Source organism: Phymastichus coffea, unplaced genomic scaffold (assembly GCF_024137745.1).
Source record: "Phymastichus coffea isolate CEN01 unplaced genomic scaffold, Cenicafe_Pcof_1.1 PCOF00114, whole genome shotgun sequence".
Lineage (NCBI taxonomy): Eukaryota > Metazoa > Arthropoda > Insecta > Hymenoptera > Eulophidae > Phymastichus > Phymastichus coffea.
The window spans coordinates 653,615-672,302 of NW_026706925.1; the positions used below are offsets into that span (position 1 = coordinate 653,615).

The 18,688-nt window shown below is 29.1% G+C and overlaps 3 protein-coding genes and 1 long non-coding RNA gene across 8 annotated transcripts; 2 read left to right on the forward strand and 2 right to left on the reverse strand.

Moving 5' to 3' along the window:
- Positions 1–576: 576 nt before the first annotated feature.
- On the reverse strand, positions 577–3,899 carry LOC131670708 (ankyrin-1-like). 3 transcript variants are annotated; one of them, XM_058946536.1, is made up of 3 exons: positions 3,467–3,607; positions 1,561–3,275; positions 1,281–1,453 (listed from the first exon to the last, which is right to left on the reverse strand). In XM_058946536.1, exons 1-3 carry the CDS (start codon positions 3,499–3,501, stop codon positions 1,425–1,427), a joined length of 1,779 nt encoding a protein of 592 aa, XP_058802519.1. In that variant the 5' UTR covers positions 3,502–3,607; the 3' UTR covers positions 1,281–1,424. The 3 variants fall into 3 exon arrangements, with proteins under 3 accessions (XP_058802518.1, XP_058802517.1, XP_058802519.1); XM_058946535.1 differs by lacking the exon at positions 3,467–3,607 and adding an exon at positions 3,796–3,899 and having other exon boundaries at positions 577–3,275; XM_058946534.1 differs by having other exon boundaries at positions 577–3,275.
- A 4,441-nt stretch (positions 3,900–8,340) lies between these two features.
- LOC131670710 (uncharacterized) lies at positions 8,341–10,209 on the reverse strand. Of its 3 annotated transcripts, none has more exons than XR_009302471.1 (7): positions 10,051–10,209; positions 9,644–9,757; positions 9,432–9,518; positions 9,239–9,357; positions 8,697–9,158; positions 8,586–8,624; positions 8,341–8,511 (listed from the first exon to the last, which is right to left on the reverse strand). It is a non-coding gene; the product is annotated as an uncharacterized LOC131670710 (long non-coding RNA). The 3 variants fall into 3 exon arrangements; XR_009302470.1 differs by having other exon boundaries at positions 10,046–10,209; XR_009302469.1 differs by having other exon boundaries at positions 10,031–10,209.
- Positions 10,210–11,415: 1,206 nt separating this feature from the next.
- Positions 11,416–14,147, forward strand: LOC131670728 (facilitated trehalose transporter Tret1-like). Its single transcript, XM_058946594.1, has 5 exons — positions 11,416–11,600; positions 11,771–11,837; positions 12,145–12,346; positions 12,989–13,261; positions 13,342–14,147. The coding sequence occupies exons 3-5, from the start codon at positions 12,181–12,183 to the stop codon at positions 14,145–14,147; spliced, it is 1,245 nt and encodes a 414-aa protein (XP_058802577.1). The 5' UTR covers positions 11,416–11,600; positions 11,771–11,837; positions 12,145–12,180.
- A 1,383-nt stretch (positions 14,148–15,530) lies between these two features.
- On the forward strand, positions 15,531–17,518 carry LOC131670709 (uncharacterized). Its single transcript, XM_058946537.1, has 2 exons — positions 15,531–16,278; positions 16,341–17,518. The coding sequence occupies exons 1-2, from the start codon at positions 15,544–15,546 to the stop codon at positions 16,743–16,745; spliced, it is 1,140 nt and encodes a 379-aa protein (XP_058802520.1). The 5' UTR covers positions 15,531–15,543; the 3' UTR covers positions 16,746–17,518.
- The last annotated feature ends 1,170 nt before the right edge of the window (positions 17,519–18,688 follow it).

The window sequence follows — 18,688 nt, forward strand, 5'->3', positions numbered from 1 at the left end:
TTACTCATAGTTAGCGACATTTAATCATCTGTTGCGACTGTTGGTATTAGTAACTAGAACAATGAATTTCTAGTGATTGTACTGGAATCCACTGGTGTGATTCGTCTGCATTCGTATGCAAGCGTACGGACACATGTAACCGGGGCCTTAATCATAACTATGGTATAATTTCTCTAACTTACCGGTAATAACAGTTATTAAAAAATAAAATAATAGTTTACGTAATATTTTATTGTTTTTTCTCATTCTTTATTTTTTTTTAATCAATTGCTACGTAACTTCAGTATTTATATACTTATTTGTCTCTTATTCTGAATTAACTCCCCACCAGAAATATACGCACAAATATTATATGTAAATAGTGCGGAAACTATATGGTTTGTCGCACGAAAACTGTACATACATCCATGTTTTCCGAACGGCCACCGTACAATTTTTGTTCGAAAAAATCCATACGGTTTATTTAGGAATTAAATAACGTGCTTTCAATTTATCTTTGTAATCTTATTGATATGCAATAAATAATAGTTTATTTTTAATTTATTTACATTTTGATATGGTTATAACAAATGAACACTGCTATTAAGTTTTATTTTCAACTATCTGTCAAAATTTTACGATCATTCTAGAAAAAATCAATCCATGTATATACAAGAACATATCATTAAATTTTCTTTGAATAATTGTTCTTTAAAACGATTTATATAGTGATATACTACTTTTCTTCGTAAGTAATTCTAATATACTTACAAGAAGCTATATTATTTTCAATACTTCGTATGGAAGGACTCAATTGACACGCACGCTTAGGAAAGCATGTGCGCTTCAAGTCTCATGCACGTCATATCGAAATAATATATTTCGACATTCCGTGCGCAAAGAGTTTCTCGTTTCGTGTACCTTTACACCCTCGCTTCGCTCGGGCGTAAACGCTACATGAGACAAGAATCTAATTTCCTGCACTTGTATCGTAATGTACTATTTCGATACTAGTGCGAGAAAAAGATTTTAGCCTTGTGTAAATATATTACGCTCGAAGAAAGCAAGGGTAAAGAAAACATACGAGGGTAAAATTACTTTCTTGCACACGTATCTCACTTTATTTTTGAGGAGTTTAATAATATTAATGATAATCAATGTTTCAGGATTTCTGACTTGCCAACCACTTGAGACTTTTTCGATATACAGTTGGAATGAGATATCCATACACTTCATATTCATCCCAAGCATCCTGATCCACGATTTTCTTCAGCTTTTCATTCTCAACGTATTCTGCCGCTTGTTTCCCATCCATCTTCACATAATCGTACAGTGAAATATTTTCTGTAACCATATCCACTTTGAGTTTTTCAATTTCACAAAGTCTCTCTTGCTTTTTCCTATCCAGCTCTTGTTTACTAAAAGACCTTTCAACAGTAATCCAATCATCGTTGTTCATCCACTGTATTTTCCTCTTCATTACCAAGCGACAAAATTTTTCATTTTTTTCATCAATCTTCAGTTTCAAATCTTTTAGTTTTTGCACATGAAGATACAGCATAAGAAAGTCATTGTAATTACCTCGAAAACCGCTTCCACAAGCAACTCCAAAAGGCGTCTCATTGTCGTCGTTCTTTACATCTATATCAGCACCGACCATCAGTAACCAATTAACCAAATGAATGCTATCGTACATCTTTGAGCATGCAATGTGCAAAGCTGTTGAACTTTCCGAATCGATAGCATCAACATCTACACCAAGTCTGACAAATTTATAGGCAAAATTTTGGAGTTCACCTTTTTCTTCAAGACCCGCGCTTGTGTTAATTTTTGTCTTTCCAAATCGTTCAGCCAGCAAATGTAACGTTGTTTTTTTACCATTTTTTTGTATCACTTTGGCATTGGCTTTATTCTTCAACAGCAGATCTATTAGTCGATGATGACCATATTTAATGGCCAACTGAAGAGGAGTGTCGAACTGCGGATCATCGTTGTTAGCATTCACATCTGCACCTCGATTGATAAGTAATTTAGCCATATTCTCATGTCCATATTTTACTGCAAAATGTAACGGAGTGTATGTAGAAAACTGACGCAAGTTTTTGAGTACTGGTTGATTAATATTTTCACCAGAGTTCAGAAATTTTTTCACCAACTGGAAATCATTCATAGTCACTGCAATGTGAAAGTAAGTTAGACCATTACAATCCATCAGATTTGCTTGCTTATTTTTCATGGCTGTATAGACCAACTTTAATGTTTCATCTTCTTTTATTTTATCCAATGGATCTTTGCTTTTATCTTTGTAAATGTGATTGTACATAGCCAGATGTAGAGCAGTCATACAGAATCCATTTCGTCCATCGATGTTAGCACCTTCTTGTAATAGTAACTTCACCTTTTCATTCTTCCATTCAGTTTCACCTTCAATAGCCATATGCAAAGGTGTAAATAATGGATTTGCACGTGAGTTTCTGTTAATTAAAGCATTAATATCTTCGTTTTTCTCCAGAAGATCTTTTACAATTGTCAAGTTATCCTTGAAACATGCTAAGTGAAAGTTTGGTATGCAATTACTTTCTTCATTCTGCTGCAAGTTGATGAGAAATTTAGTTAGATTTTTAAATAATTCCAAATTGTCATGAGGCATATTATTAGTGTCTTCATCTATAGTTGTACCATGCAAACTACTAGCTTTTGTCAAGACTTTTATTGTTTCCACTCTTTTGTATGCACAAGCAAATCGCAGTGCTGTGTATCCTGCATATAGTAGAGAGTCTTCGTTTACAAACTCATCAACATTACCACCAGCTTCTATAAATTTTTGTGTGATGAATGCATTTCCTCTGGCTGAAGCAATGTGCAAATGACTAAGACCATATTTATTTTTTAAATTAATATAATTACAAGCCTCTCTTATGTAATTTAAAATCAAATCAGTCACTTCATCATAACCAAGCATAAAAGCAAGATGTAACGGAGTATTGTTACCTCGATCAATAGCTGAAATTGATGGTTCTTTGTTCAAAAGCTTTTTGATCAATTGTACATTATTCAACATTACTGCACTGTGCAGAGATATATTTGTAGTAATACAAAACTCAGTGGAACAATCTAGATTGTAGTTTTTATTTAGAAGATAGTCAGTGACATCTTTCATTCCATACATGGTAGTATTCAGTATTCCATTTTCTTGGCATTCAGATTCATTAGAAATTTCTGTTAATAACGTCATTTCCTCATAACTTCTTAGTACGTCTGAGTTTTCTTTTTGCAGTACATTCATTGTTTCAGATCTGAAATAAATTTTATCATATTTTAGTTTCGATATAATAATAAGCAGTTATATTAAAATGACTATTATAGAATGCATATATGGTACATGTAAAGACGATAAAATGATTGTGTCAAGTCAATAGAAATTATATATTAAAATATAATTCTAATTGAAGAACCTATAAATATTAAATAGTGCGAAAGTAAATACCTTTGATTAAACCAATATAATTGAATTAAGAACATGTGAGATATAAAAGAATGAAATTATAGAATAAACATGAACTAAGGATATAAATATGATCAATTGTAATTATAAATTATTAATTTTCTAATTTTATTTCCGTTTTGAATGAAGTATACACTATTCACGAATTTTAATTATTTCTTATAGTAGCATTTAGTAATGTAAACAAACACGAAATTGAAATATTTTTGACGTTGCTACCCAAACGAATCTGTTATAACGACTTTACTAATTCTGGATTATTTATGTATAAATATTAAATCAAACATTAACATCGAATCTTTAACATTAACCTTTGTAAACCAAATTTTTAAATCGTATCATGAATTTGGAATTCGAAAACTCCAAAACAATATGTTTATATATGAAGCGTTGTTCTACAGAGAACGATTCCAAAATGAACGACACAATGCCATGAGCAAAACAATCGCATGAGAAATCGAGCATACCGCAGCGACGTCATACTTTAGGACAAAATTTGAATTCGACTTTAGGTTGGAATATAACAATAAAAGTACTAGACGGAATATTTTCCTTGCGAAATCGATTTTTCTAATTTATACATCTCATAAGCTATAAAAATCCAATTAATTTTATGCAGATAAAGATTTACAACATAACTTCAATGTATCATTAGGTGTCTATTCGCGCGTAATAGAAATTAATTTTCATTTTGATAATAATTGATTTACTGCTTATAAAAAATACTTTTAGAATTACTATTTCATTTCAATACATGTTTTTATTAATATTAGTTTTTTCCACTCACGGATTATTTTTTATATAATTAATAAGCCTGATCGGTTTGTTATTTAGTTATGTCTATTTGTTTTATCACTTTCAAAATCGTTTGCAAGGTAAAAGTCTACTAACTTCTTAATTGATATCACGGTATCTTACTTTATATTTAATTGATTTCCATTACAAATACTAATTGTTTTTAAGATTAAAAAAAGTTATACTTAAGTATAGCAAAATACAAATAAATGAATGACACATTTTTGTCTAAATTTACTTATGTATAATAAAATGAAGCAATGTGATAAGTGTTGTTATTATCCTCTTCAAACTTTATTTTTAATTTAATGATAAAGACTATTGCTAAATTCATGGTAAATTTGTTATTTTATAAAAATCCTTTAAAGACATATGAGGTGGAATAATTGAATCTAAATATTTTTTTAACGAGAGTAACGATGCGTTATGACGGTAATTACGATATTGATTTGGCTTCAAATCTTTTATCGTATAAGCCTTATCATACTCGCTGCAATAGTTTGACAATAATAAACTTTGGGGTAGTAATAAAGGGTTTGTATCTTCAGGAGTTGATGGAAATGAATCACACAATGTTTGAGAATCAAAACACTTGCTAAATTCACTATTTTCTTGAAAATCTGCAAGAAAATCAATTCGTTAATAAATTATATTTATAGTGGTTGTAATGTATTCAATTGTTGGTTTTTATACTCCATGTATAATTATGCATTTACAGTACCTATATTCAAATGTTCATTGTATAGTTTTTGTCTATTGAAAATAATACTTTGTGCATCTTGCATTATGTACTCAGTGGGTGGATTATTAATCATTGAGAATTGGCCAGAAGATGTAGTTTTTATATGTGGTGAATAAAGTTCTTTATACAAAACTCCTTTTTTCTCATATCTGCCTGACCAATTATTATCTTTTACTATAAATGTACCATCATGATACATTTCTGCCAACTTTCTAAATGTAAGTTGTTTTTGAACTTTATTTGTTTTGCCGCATTTAGATGAGGTACTTTTACCAAGATTGAAATCTTGAGATTTATTAATATTAGATAGTGAACAATCTTCATTAGATTCTAATGAGATTATAGGACTTTTTACTGTGCAACCATTAATACTTTTTGGTGACTCAATTTTACTATTATTTTTACTGTTAGAGACTGCTGTTATACTTTGATGTAATATGTTTAATGAACTTTGTTGATTTGGTGTTCTAAAAGAACGGCTATCATATAATTGTGTCATTACATATTCTTCATTTTGCACATTGTAAGGCTCATTCTGTTGACTTATCTGCTTTTGTGAATTATATAATTGTGACATAATGTAACCTTGATTTTGTATTGAATTACCTGAAAAAAATAAAATAAAATATAAAGCTAATAAATAAATTTATCTTCACTCTCATAATTCTTGCCATTGTCAGCAAAATCACCTTTTTGTAAAAATATATATTGAGATCCAGTTAAACGAGTATCATTAGTACCTACATCAAGACCAGACATAGTTTTACTATCATCGATTATTGGATTAATTGAACTTTGACTTATTTTTGTTTGTGTGTGGCAAGCAGCATTCATAGCAACTGATGGGAGAATAGTTTGCATAATATTAGGGTCACATTGAACAGCAGATTCATACAAATTCTGGCTGCAATAAAACGTTTTAACTCCTGATCCTAATGAAGAGACTGGAGTTTCTTCAATAACTTTATCTGTTACTTTAATTTTCTTGATAATGTCACTATTTTTCCTTTTTCGCTTTGTACCTTTTTTCGAGATCTCATTGCTAACATCTGATAAAATATTTATTCCAGATATAGGGGTATAACTATTTTTAAGAAAATCATTCTTTCCCTTAACATTTGGTAAAAAACCATTTTCAGGGTCATATCTTGATGGTTCCGAACCTTGTAAACTCCTAATTTGTAACTGATTATCTGAATTATCTCTGATTAAATTTCTCTGCATTTTCAATTTTTTAGGCATTCTATTGAGTGGGCTACAAATTTTACGCTTTGTAAATTCTTTTTTTATTTCTGGAGTTAGTCCAAATCTGCAAGAGCAAATGGAACATCCATTTTAGAAAAAACTTTTTCAAGCAATGCAATCATTGTTTTCTCAAGCTAATATTTATATTTTGCAGTTGGCAAATTGAAAACTATTGTTAAATCAATGATTTCCAAATGTTTTGTTTTATAAAAATTTTCGATTTTTAGAGAAAGCACCATTGCAAAAGAATATATGAACTAATTGCTTCACAAAGACCTTGGTATATCACCCATTATACTATTGAATCCGCAATGATACCAGGCCTTGCCACGAATTTGCGAATCAGTCAGAAATGGTATAGCCACTCTGAGTACCGCGATGAATTTTTCAAGGCGCTTGACCCAACTTTGTGTACTTCGAATCGGTTCGCAAAATATCCGCGTCCGCCACTTCTCAATCACGTTTGGTTTACTGGTCTCAAACATCATTCAGGACATAAATTACTAATCAGTTATCGGTTTCTTACATTAAATTTTTTTCTTTTTTGTTTACCTTGATATTCAATTGTTTAAAGTAAACAAACTTGAAGGGACAGAAGAGCCGGTATGAACGTTTAACTGAAACAACTTAATTTATTTTCTATAATAGTTTGTCGAATCTGTATTAAAAGGAAAGAAACATTCATGTTTCAAGGTGTTTATTGATAGAAATTGATCGATAAAAAACAGGAAATATTCGTGAAACAATACAAGTAGCATATATATAAATTATTGCTACTTTGTGTAAAATACTAATAAGTGATTGGAACCTTTGCATTTGTCCTCTTAATCCATGTTTGATCAGAGTGGTTTCTTGACGTGAAAAATATTGACACTTTTAAGAGATCATACTTTTAGAACTTAAACAAATTCGCAGCGTAGCATTTATAGTCTCTGCTAGCATGCAACTTTCTGCTTGACGTGCACGCCGCATTTGCTGGTGTAGGATGAAGCCTGCGTGCAAGTTTGTACTTGCATTGATGTCCTCACAATTGCTTATTTTTTTGTGAATTTTCTGTTATTTTTTTAATAGAACAATTTTATGTATGGGGTGCAATTGTACGAGTACCTCTTGCTTACTTGATGCACGTACAAATTATATTGCGATAATTATTGTCATTTATATTGAAATTTCTTAATAGATAATATTTTGGAACTGGACTTTATAAACGCTCGAGGAATCAAGCGTGTATTACCTGCAAGTGCAGGAAAGTAAATTCTTGTCTCTTGAGGCGTTTACGCTAGAACGAAGCAGGGGTACAAGAATCTACTTTCCCGCACTTGTATCATAATGTACTATTTCATAGAGCATGTGGCAAAGTAGCTTTCTGCATGGCGTGTTGAAGAAAGCAGCAATTTTTTATATATAACAATTGAAATTATTTTGTTAGTTGGAAATAAAATAAAATATTATTTATTAAAATATAATAAGATATTGTTTACCATCTTCTGAATGAATTCGATGCACATGTCTCTAATTCAAATCCATACTTAGTTTTAAAGCAACACTGTTTGCATTTGAAATTTGGTTTTTTTCCACAGTGAGTCAAATGATAGTCCAAAGAATAACCATATTTGTATGTTTTACGGCATTTAGGACAGGCTATCATAAAATATATTTTTATTCAAGATATAAACTCTTATATAGTAAAATATATAGATTCAAATGCAAGATTTACTAAATCTTTTCCATTTGACAAGTTCTTTCATAATGTGATCCCTTAAAATTCCTTTATATTCAGAATAGAAAGGACAGTGATCGCAATGAAAGCTTGGTTTTAAATTGCAGTAACGTTGTACGTGTAATTTGAAGTTTTCCCTGTTTTTGCATATGCGATGGCATTGAATGCACACTTAAATCAAAATGCGACTCTAGAAGTGCAATTCAAAATACCAAATTGTTCTAGAAAAAAAAAAAGACTTACCATACATTTGAGAATCATGCATGCTTTTGTAATGTCTTGCTACATATTTCTTTATAAAAAATGAATAGCTACATTTAGAACAATGATACAATCCCTGAGGTTGGCATACAGATAGCAAATGATATTTAATGGTCTTATATGATTTACATTGTTTGCTGCATTTCAAGCATTTTAATAATAATAGTGATTGACAATTGTTACAAAAATTTTTTACACTAGGCTGATTTATTTGACTTTCTCTAGAACATTTTAGACAATAATGTACTGACATTTTTTTTAGATCTGAAATGATTATAATTTTCAATTGTTGAAATTGTTGTATTACTCAAATAAATATATAATTAAGCAACTCTTACTTAGGGATATTACATTAGAATTTAATTCAGCATCTAAAACTAATAAAATTAAAAATGTTTATTTTCTTACCCAAAATAAATAGAAATTCTTTAAAAGATTATATTACATACTACTTGCATCATTGGAATCTTTGTATTCTATTAAACTGGTATAATGAAATTTATAACAATTCAAAGTGTGATTGTTTAAATTTTGTGTACAAATAAACTGTTGACCACATGTCAAACATTTATTTTGATTTAATTTAATTTTTTCAATGTTTTGTTCACTTTCTATAGACTTTTTAATATTGTACGATTTAAGAGTTGGATGACATCTTTTTGCATGTTGCAGTACTGAATTTCGAAGATGGGAAACAAAAGTACACTCTGGACAACAATAGCAGCACAACTTAGAATTACATATTCTTATATGATATAGTATTTTACTAGCAGTTGAACATACTATGTTGCACTTTTGACATTGATAAATCAAGGAAGTTTTACACTTTGAACAAGTAGTAACATGATTTTCACATTCATCTGTTATTTTACAATACATACAATATGTTTTGTACTGCTTCTTTTGTGTACCTATAAAAATATTATTGTTAATTAATTTTTATCAAAATATGGATCGTAAATTAATTTTATAGATAATTATATCTGTCAACCTTTTTCTTTTTTCAGTTTGGTGCTCTTCACTTTGTTGGATAAATATTTTTGATCAAGAATTTCTGTATTATCTGACTCATCTATCTTTTTATCTGATTTAAAAGTTCATAGTTTTCACCTACAAATTAATTTATTTACTAGATAGAGATAATGGTCTTTTATATATATTAAGAGAAAGATTTCTATAATTACCAAAAATATTATGTTCTTCATTCCAATCGAAATCAAGTTCTGTTTTATAAACATTTTTTGACTTTGCCAATGGATTAATATCATTGTCTACAAAAACATTGTTTACATAAAGTAAGAAAATGATTTTATAATTACTATAGAATAAATAAGATTTTTTCACTATTTTTCTAATTCATTATAAACAATTCCAAAATGAAGATAATATAACTCACTTTCAAACCAAATATCTGGAAAAACATTTTCAATATTTTCTAACTTAATTTTAACTGATGTACAATTGTGCGGACTATTTTCCATTTTTCTACCAGCTTACAAATGTTTACTATCTGAGAAAAAAAAAATGTTGAATAGTAATTAGTTTTATGTTTTCGACGAATAGACTAATTTACAACTCATAAATTGGAAGGTGCTTATTAAAAAATATCTTATAATAATTTGACAATACAAAAAATTTTATAAAAAAATATTTTGCTAATCAGACTTATAAAACAATAGATATATAACGATAAAGGCATTTCACGAGTACTTTGAATTAAAGATAGAGGTTGTAAATGATAAATAGTAATAAATCTTGCAGTGTAAATATGTAATACTTATACTATTTCACAAAGTACCAAACTCAAAAGTTGTATCTAATACTTCCTGTATATATAAACAATGAAAGTAAATAATAGTGATTTCATTGTAATTTTATTCATTAATAATTAATAACATCAACGAATACAGACGCTTATACTAATAATATTCAAACTTCAAAGTCAAAATACAGTGAGAACAAAACGTTATAGAATAGAGTATGTCGTCTGCTACTAGGTCAGCCATATGCCGTATCCTATAGATAACATCCGATGTCTTACATTCGCGCATTTTTATTTGAACTTTCAAACAATATTTATAACGAAGTTTTTCTAATTACTTTAATCTTACATCTCATATTAAAGTTTTGAAAGTTATTATGCAAGACCTCTGAAGTAACTTCTACTACAAATATTTTTAGTTATTTATAATTATTAAAGTTTTTTCTTTTTTCTTCCAGGCTAAATTAAGTTTCATTTTACAGGAATTTTTTGGTTTAGGCAACATAAATCAGTTTAAATATTAATATATTACTGTCTAAGAAAGAATTATATAATATATAAGAGATATTAAGACAATTACTATGGAATTAGTAAAGCTATTTAACCCTCTCCTTCATTCTTTAATAAATTACAAAAATAAAATTATATTTCACTGGAAATGTGAATAAAGGTATAAAATAAATATATGGAAATTTACTTCTGAGCAGAAGGTTTCCTGTGTTTTAAAACCTATATCACTGTCAATAGTTATCATAAAAATACTTGTTTTAATTTTAGAGTTAACATAATTGTTACATGTTGCATCAGCAATGCTTAAGGTTAGTATATGGAGAATCGATGAATAAAATAAGCAGGGGGGTACCCTTTTAGTATATATGTAGTTGAATAACATTCAATTATGCAAATTTATAAAATTAGTAATATGTGTATTTCTGAATTCCACAAATAATATGATGTAAAAATGCGCTAAAGTAATTTACTGACTTGTAGTTTTTAAAAATGTTCAACAAATTTATTAATATAAGTCTACTTTCGGACTGCATCTAGATATGGATACTGGATAGATAAAATGTTTCGTTTCAATTTTAGCCGTACTGAATTTAATTACGTTTGATGAATGATTCTACAACAATGTACACTCAAGATATATCATGTACTTCGTCATACTTACTGAGTATAACTAAAAGATTATCAATGAAATTTATTTATATCTTATCAGGAACTTGATATTTTTGATCAGGATTGTGCCTGTTTGACATTTCTTTATAGATTAGATAGTACAAGTGAGGCGTATGTACGTTGCTTGATAACGTTATAATCTTGCAGGTGGTAAAATCTACTAGCATTAAGTTATCGTAGTTATGTACATACATTTCGCTCATTTAGACGAAGTATATATATATATATATATATAACTTAAAGCTTCATGCTGAAGCATAATATTTAATCATTTGAATAATATTTATTTGAATCGATCTGATGTGGTATTGTGGTGATTGAAAAAGAGATTACTTATAAAAATGGCAGCTCCAAAATCAGCAAAGATTGTGTTTACCCGGTAATAACGACAAATGATCTGACGTGAACAAAGGTTGGTGAAACGTTTACGTTTGTTTCGTACATAATATTGATTCTACTTAGAATCTCATAAAATGTGGCTTGAATCTTTTAAATACTCTATAAACAATTTTCAAGCAATTGAATTTTTGCAACTTTTAAACTATTTTTCGTAAATATTCTAAAACGTACAATATTTTTCAGGTTTTAGAAACTTCTTGCTATCCTTTGCTGCTATCAAGGATCGGAATAAACGAATTTTCGTAATATTGTAGGTTTTTAGATCGATTAGAAAATATAACTTTAGTACACCTGTTATTAATTCTCAAACAGCGTAGTTTTAAAGATTGTCGTTAAAACAGCTGCAACAGACATAATTTTTTTAAAGTGTATGCTCTAATAAATTAAGAGCATAACCATAATTTTAAACGACTTTGGTACTGCAATAAATACAATTAAATAAGCAAATATTATTTATATTCCACTTTATATATTAGTTCGTTTAAGCATGAATAAAGTGTATCGTTAAAATATAAAATCATTTTGGATTTAATATTAATGTTACTTTAATAATCTAGATTGGATGAATACGGCCATAGATATAATATAAAACAATGTCGTCTACACTGTGGAAAATAAGAATTATTGCCTCGCAATGCTTTGCCGCATTGCCAATCTATATTTTAAAATTTACTTATGGAAGTTTCGTGGGCCTCACCTTGGTGCTTTCATCTCAACAAGAAGAAATATCTATGAATTCCATTCATAAGAAACTGTTTGGTGATTATAAAAAATTACGAATGCTAAATATGTTATGAGCTCTTACAGTCAGTAAAATACGTGTAGAAGAAAATCCAAAAATAATTTCAAAAAAACATTTTCATCAAGAATGTTTTCTATTTATACTGTTACTTGATTTTTGTTTGTCTTTGATATTATTGTTATTAATTAAAAATAGGTGCAAAGGCTGTTCTATACAAAAGAAAGATATGTGCACGCGTGCGCGCGCGCGCGCGTGTGTGTATGTGTGTGTGACTTTATTTTGAGATCATAAATAATGACAAGAGTTTATTAATCAATATCATTTAATAAAATATTATCTATCACGATGAATATAGCTGACTGTCGAATCTCATATTTAAAAATTATTTGAAAATATTTACATAGTGAAATTGCAAATTTAATGTTTGTGAAAATGAATGATTTAACATTTTGGTAATATTCGTTAGCTTATGTCAAATAAAATGCGTACAATTCACGAACGAAAATCATAAAATTTTCCAGTTAACTATTGTTACACGCAACCGTTTGGATATATCCTTGGTGGCATACTGGGTCACATTTTTGGTAGTCGTAAAATATTCCTGGTAGGAAATATTATTTTCATCTGTTCTTGGCTCCTTTTTCGTTCTACATCAACAGTTGAGATGTTGTTGTGCGCACAATCGATAATTGGATTAACAACTGGAATGATTGAAGGTCCATCTTATACCTATTTGGCAGAAATCACTCAACCACTTTTTAGAAATACACTCATGGCAGCGCTGGACTTGTCATTTCTAGTTGGAACTTTATTCTTCGTACTTATAACAGAAGTAATGCATTGGAAAAATATTGCATTGATAAATTTAGTCTTTCCCATCATTGGACTATCATTGATGTTTTTCATACCTGAAAGTCCATACTGGCTAGCAAGTAAGTTATTTTCCAAAAAAGAAAAATAACATTTTAACCACAGTCATTTTATTAATTTTAACAAATATTTTTGCTTTCAGATAAGAATCGTTATGAAAGAATTGCAAGATCTTTATCATTGTTTAGAGGATGGAAATTTTCAGATAGTGTAAAGGCTGAAAGCTATTTGATAATTAATAACGCTAAGAAAAGTCCTGCAATATTGAAACATTTTTGTCAAAGATCATTTTACATTCCGTTGTTAATCGTATTTTTTACGCTACTAGTGGATACTGTTGGTGGATCTCAAATTCTGCTAGTTAATTTGAATAAAATTATGAAAGAATTAAAATCGCCAATCAATAAATCTACTGTAGCCATAATTATTATGAGTGGACGAACTATTTGCGCGATAGTTTGTACTCTCAGTATTCACATTGCTGGCAAGAGACTCCTTGTATTTGTCTCTATTGTTACTGGAAGTATCTTCTTAATTATATCGTCAATTTTTGGATTTTTAATTGTTAAAGGTAAGGTGACTGCCGAAGCTTACTTTTGGATACCATCATTCACGCTAATAGTTTCAATTTTCACATTAACTACGGGAATCAGAAATGTTTCATTAATATTAAACAGTGAAATTTTTCCAACTAAACTTCGCCAAATCAGTACTGGCATCGGATTTTTCGTTAGGTATATTATGTTGTTAATTTTACAAGCAATTTTTTTGAGCACAATTGATAGTCTGTCTGCTCCCGGTATTCTTTTAATATTTGGTTTTATCAACATTATTGGATTCATTTTATTGTATTACATTTTTCCCGAAACTGGTAATCGATGTCTCATAGAAATCGAAGAATTCTATGTCGGAAATAAAGTCCAGAATAAAAATTTTAACCCAGAATAGAAGACTTAATTTATTGCTTATTTTCCGGTTGAAGAGAAAAAAGACTGATGTTTAAAATGTCTGAGAAACGATGAAAGATATCTCAATGAAGAAACTGTACGATGTGCGTATATGCAATAAAGAAAATTTTATTATACTTAACAACTGAAATGTTTGTTGAAATAATTACTCCACTAAGATTTAAAAAAGCCTAGTATTTATATAATAATTATAATACATTGTATAAAAAAAATATTAGTAAACCTTCATTTATTGGAATATTTAGCTTCTACAATACCAAAGAGATTCTCTATAAATTGTAATATGTATGTACATTTATTTTTATTGAATGTGTTACACAATTACTATATATATTGAGAAAAATATAAAAAAATCCTACTTCTCTCGTTGAAAAATGTTAATATAAATTTAATGAAAATCTGTTAAATCTTGATAAAAATATGATGAAAATGTAATGATTTTTAATGAATCGCAATCGCTCTCGAATAAGTTCTTATTGAACTTGATTCATGATGGATGTTCGATGAATACGTGATGAAACCTTGATAAAATGTTCTAATTCTGTCAAAGTTTATAAATACAATAAAAACTTATAAAAACTAAGTTTAAGTTTACGATTAGGTTGAAAATAGCATGAAAAGGAATTTTGAGTGTCACGCGCATTTGTATGTGTGACAACACAAATTTGTTAATTATGCATTTCGTTTATTTTTAGAATTTTATTAAAAAATCGTATTTAAGCTAACCAAAAGAATAAAAAAATAGTGACGATATTTACAATTGTTAAAAAAGTATTCTATTTGATTAGCAGTTTTTACATTTTAAAGCGATAAATAGCAAAAATATAACCATTTATAAAATAATGCGTAAATATTTTCATTATCATGAACGCTTATGTAAATCAAGGCTTATCGTTGTTATTTACTAAGTTTTACAAATTTGTTCTAAAATAGATGTTACATATTAAAGTGCAGCATCTTCGTGAGATTAACCAGTGAGAGCAGATATCGAAAAGTCGATTGATTATCCATATTTTTCAATAAGTATATATTATTTAGTAAATGTGTATTTCGAATTATAACATTTATGTGAGTGGTAATTTTAATGAAATATTTTTAAGAATTAAATTAAACAGTAGCTTTTTATTTTTTTACTGGCCTAATTTTACGACGCCTAAGATGTACGCATTATTTATAGCAGCATATTCTAATGGATTCTTTAAAACTCGCGTTATTTGAACATTATTTCATTCGTAAATTGTCGTTAGAAGGTTATTCAACTTTGAAGCGCAAGATAAATGATCGGTGAAATTGTATGTTCAGATCACCCATTTTCATCAATCTATCGATAATCTTATGAAATTAAAGTTATTTCCAGGAACCTCTAGAACTTTATAATGTTATATCCAGTGAGAGAAATTATTCTGCTGCTGTGCATCATCGCATCTTCATACGTATTTGCTCTTGAAAAAGCGAAATTCAGCAAAGAATTATCAATCAACGTACCAAATTCGATTACTCTTCCTTATGGCAATCAACTATATACAGTATCTAAAAATCGATCACACGTGAACATCGAATCTATGGATGAAAATTACAAGCCATGCGCCATCAGAGTCGACGCGTTCGACGACTTGATCCGCGGCAAGATGCGAGCTTTTAGTTTCGACTCGGAAATCTTTTTATGGGGTGAACGTAGCAAACAGATCGCCCGCAGCGCAACAAAATTCTCGAATTACACACTTTTGTTGCTGAATCCAAATACTTGCAATTACTTGTCGGCATCGATTAACGAGCAAGACGAGATGCCGGCAGTTGGCGAGCAATTACCCGAGGTCGTAAACTATGGCGACAAATTTGACGTTTTCTTTCCTAGTTTGACAAAGTGCTCACCATGTCGATATAATCAGTGGGGTGTTAAAGATGATCCTTCGCAACAACCGCTGAATAAACTCAGAGCCGAAGAACCGCATTCCTCCATATTTTTTCACATACGTTGGATGAATCCTGGCTACTTTTATGTTTTTAATTTTGAAAATGGGACTTCCGTGCTGAGATATTTGGATCAAGAATTTTTCACTCTGAAGGAGAAGTACGTTGATCGTACGGTCGACGTCATATCAAATACCGTCGTGAGTATCAATAATACTACTGAATGTAAGAGAAGAATGTTACACACAAAATTATTCCGTAGAACAAGACTCGAAATGTTGGTGTATGCTATAGGAGATCCCATCCAGTGAGCCCGGAGATCTTTTGCACAAAGCTTAATTCGCAATTGCATTCTTTGGATTTCTTCCGAGTACCTGTATCAAAAAGCTCCAGTGTGTCTAGCATGTCGTTCGAATACGACAAGAAAGGCCATTCGTTCGTTGGTTTGGCAGAGTACAAACAATACGAGCTTTTTATCTATGATAAAAATGGTCAACTTGTTAAATCTCTTGATTTTGGTAAAGCTGTACCAAATTATCTGCCCTCGGAAGTACACGGACACGTCGTTGGCAACCAGTATTGCCTTATCATTGACGAAAATCAGCTGGATGCTGTTGCGGCACAACGAATTGTCAAGTGTATTGATATCAATAAGTACGTTGCGTAAGAAAACTCTAATTTAGCGTTTTGTACATAATGCCTCGCAGAAAAATATGTTTACGTAGAATTTGAAGTTGGAGGCACATATCAATACAATTTTTAACATCAGTGTTTATATAATAACGTTGATTTGAAATTTGATAGAGTAGGCGAAAATGGGAGAGTATGGACCATCTAAAATTTTAACAAACCTGTAAATTAGGAAACACTTAAAAAATTTTGAAAGCCATCGTATTTGTCAGTCCTTCAGTAACGAAATCCTGCGATTAATTTTTTTCTAAACATTTTTAAATAACAAAAATTTTTATTCTACACAAGTATCCGCAAACGCGCTTTTGACATAGGTGGTGGTATGACGGGCTACCCAAAAAATTGTTCCACAGTTTGTATAAAATGATAATATTATTTATTCTTAATAGATATTTATACTATAAATTCCCCTTATAATTATTTGAATTATCGTGATTACACACAAATTTATTTTGCTATTATATCTAATAAATGCCTATCTTCCGGAATAAACTCATCATAAATCTATACAGTATAAATTTTTTCTGCTGTTAAAAATACCTGTATAAATTCTATATTAATAATGCATGATAACTGATAAGATATTGATAACTTGTAAAATTTATGTAAAATTCATACAAAATTCGTATACATTTCGTGCCTCGATTGTCCGAAAATTAGTATGCAACATTTGTACGAATTTTGTATGGATTTCATATGAAATTCGAATAAATTTTATCGGACTTTCATAAGAATCTTATTCAAATATTGTTCTTATTTCCAGGGAATATATTATATCATTAGAATCAATAAAAAATGTGAAACCTAATTTTTAATTAATGAAATTACTATTTAATCATTTATTTACTACATGATTAAAATAAGCATGGATTCTTAATGATTTATTTGATTTTCATAAATGTGAATTACAATTGCATTACTTAATAAATTCTTATACTTGTAGAAGATATCAAATTAAGTAATAAAAAACTAAATAAAAAATTCAACGGATAAATATACTATCTTTTTTAAAACATCATCAGTATAAAATAAATAATAAGTTTTTCTTGAAGGTTTTCATGTAAAAATTTGTGGCTTGATGTACGTAAGCAACTGTACTCAATCAATAATCATATAGAAAATATAGATAACATTTTACCGTAACGAAAATTGGTATTTTTATACAGATTGTGGAGTTTATAGTTGACAAGTGGTAAAAGAAAGAAGATACGTCATATAACTTAGTTGAAACAGAAATTGTTTTTAAAAATTGCACGAAAGTGAAAAAAATCGTGAAAATTCACGATTAAATAAGGATTATAAAAACGGATGATATTTTTCATATTGCAATTTGTGTAGAGTTGTCAAAAAGTAAATGTTAGCGAAATACCTAATATGCTCAAGTACTAATGTTTCAATTAATTTGTTAATTAATTTTTAATAGTTCAATTAATATTAAATGATAAGAGGAAGAAAGTATTAATAATTTATATATCGTGAAAAAATTTATGTATCAATAAAATATACTTTGTTTGATTGAAGCTATTGCTTAAAGCTGTTGCTTAAAGATTGAAGCTTAAAAATTCGATAAATTTATAGTAGAAAAAAATGGACATAAATTTACTCGTATTATGTATAAATTATATAAGATATTTATTCGAAATATAAACTAAATTTGAATTTGATGCCTATAAAATTTATTGCGAATTTACGTGAAATCCATACAAAGTTCGCACAAATTTTGCATACTAATTTTCGACCAGTTAAGGCATGAAATTAATACGAATTTTGCATGAATTTTATATAAATTTTACATAAATAACGATTCAATTTTTATGAATTATTAATACAGAACTCATGCAAACATTTTTAGCAGGATGTTTTCGCCGTTTTTTTCCTTTCGTTTTTCCGTATAGTGATTTCAGAACTAGATCGAAACTA

What these genes read in the sequence shown, in the direction of transcription:
- LOC131670708 (XM_058946534.1), bottom strand. Translation starts at nt 3,501, where the DNA reads ATGTTCTTAATTCAATTATATTGGTTTAATCAAAG. An exon ending in TTATATTGGTTTAATCAAAG is followed by an intron (nt 3,276 to 3,466) that starts GTATTTACTTTC and finishes AATTTATTTCAG; the next exon opens with ATCTGAAACAATGAATGTAC.
- LOC131670728 (XM_058946594.1), top strand. Translation starts at nt 12,181, where the DNA reads ATGTCGTCTACACTGTGGAAAATAAGAATTATTGCCTCGCAATGCTTT. An exon ending in CATTCATAAGAAACTGTTTG is followed by an intron (nt 12,347 to 12,988) that starts GTGATTATAAAA and finishes CTACATCAACAG; the next exon opens with TTGAGATGTTGTTGTGCGCA. An exon ending in AAGTCCATACTGGCTAGCAA is followed by an intron (nt 13,262 to 13,341) that starts GTAAGTTATTTT and finishes TTTTGCTTTCAG; the next exon opens with ATAAGAATCGTTATGAAAGA.
- LOC131670709 (XM_058946537.1), top strand. Translation starts at nt 15,544, where the DNA reads ATGTTATATCCAGTGAGAGAAATTATTCTGCTGCTGTGCATCATCGCA. An exon ending in ACGTCATATCAAATACCGTC is followed by an intron (nt 16,279 to 16,340) that starts GTGAGTATCAAT and finishes ATTATTCCGTAG; the next exon opens with AACAAGACTCGAAATGTTGG.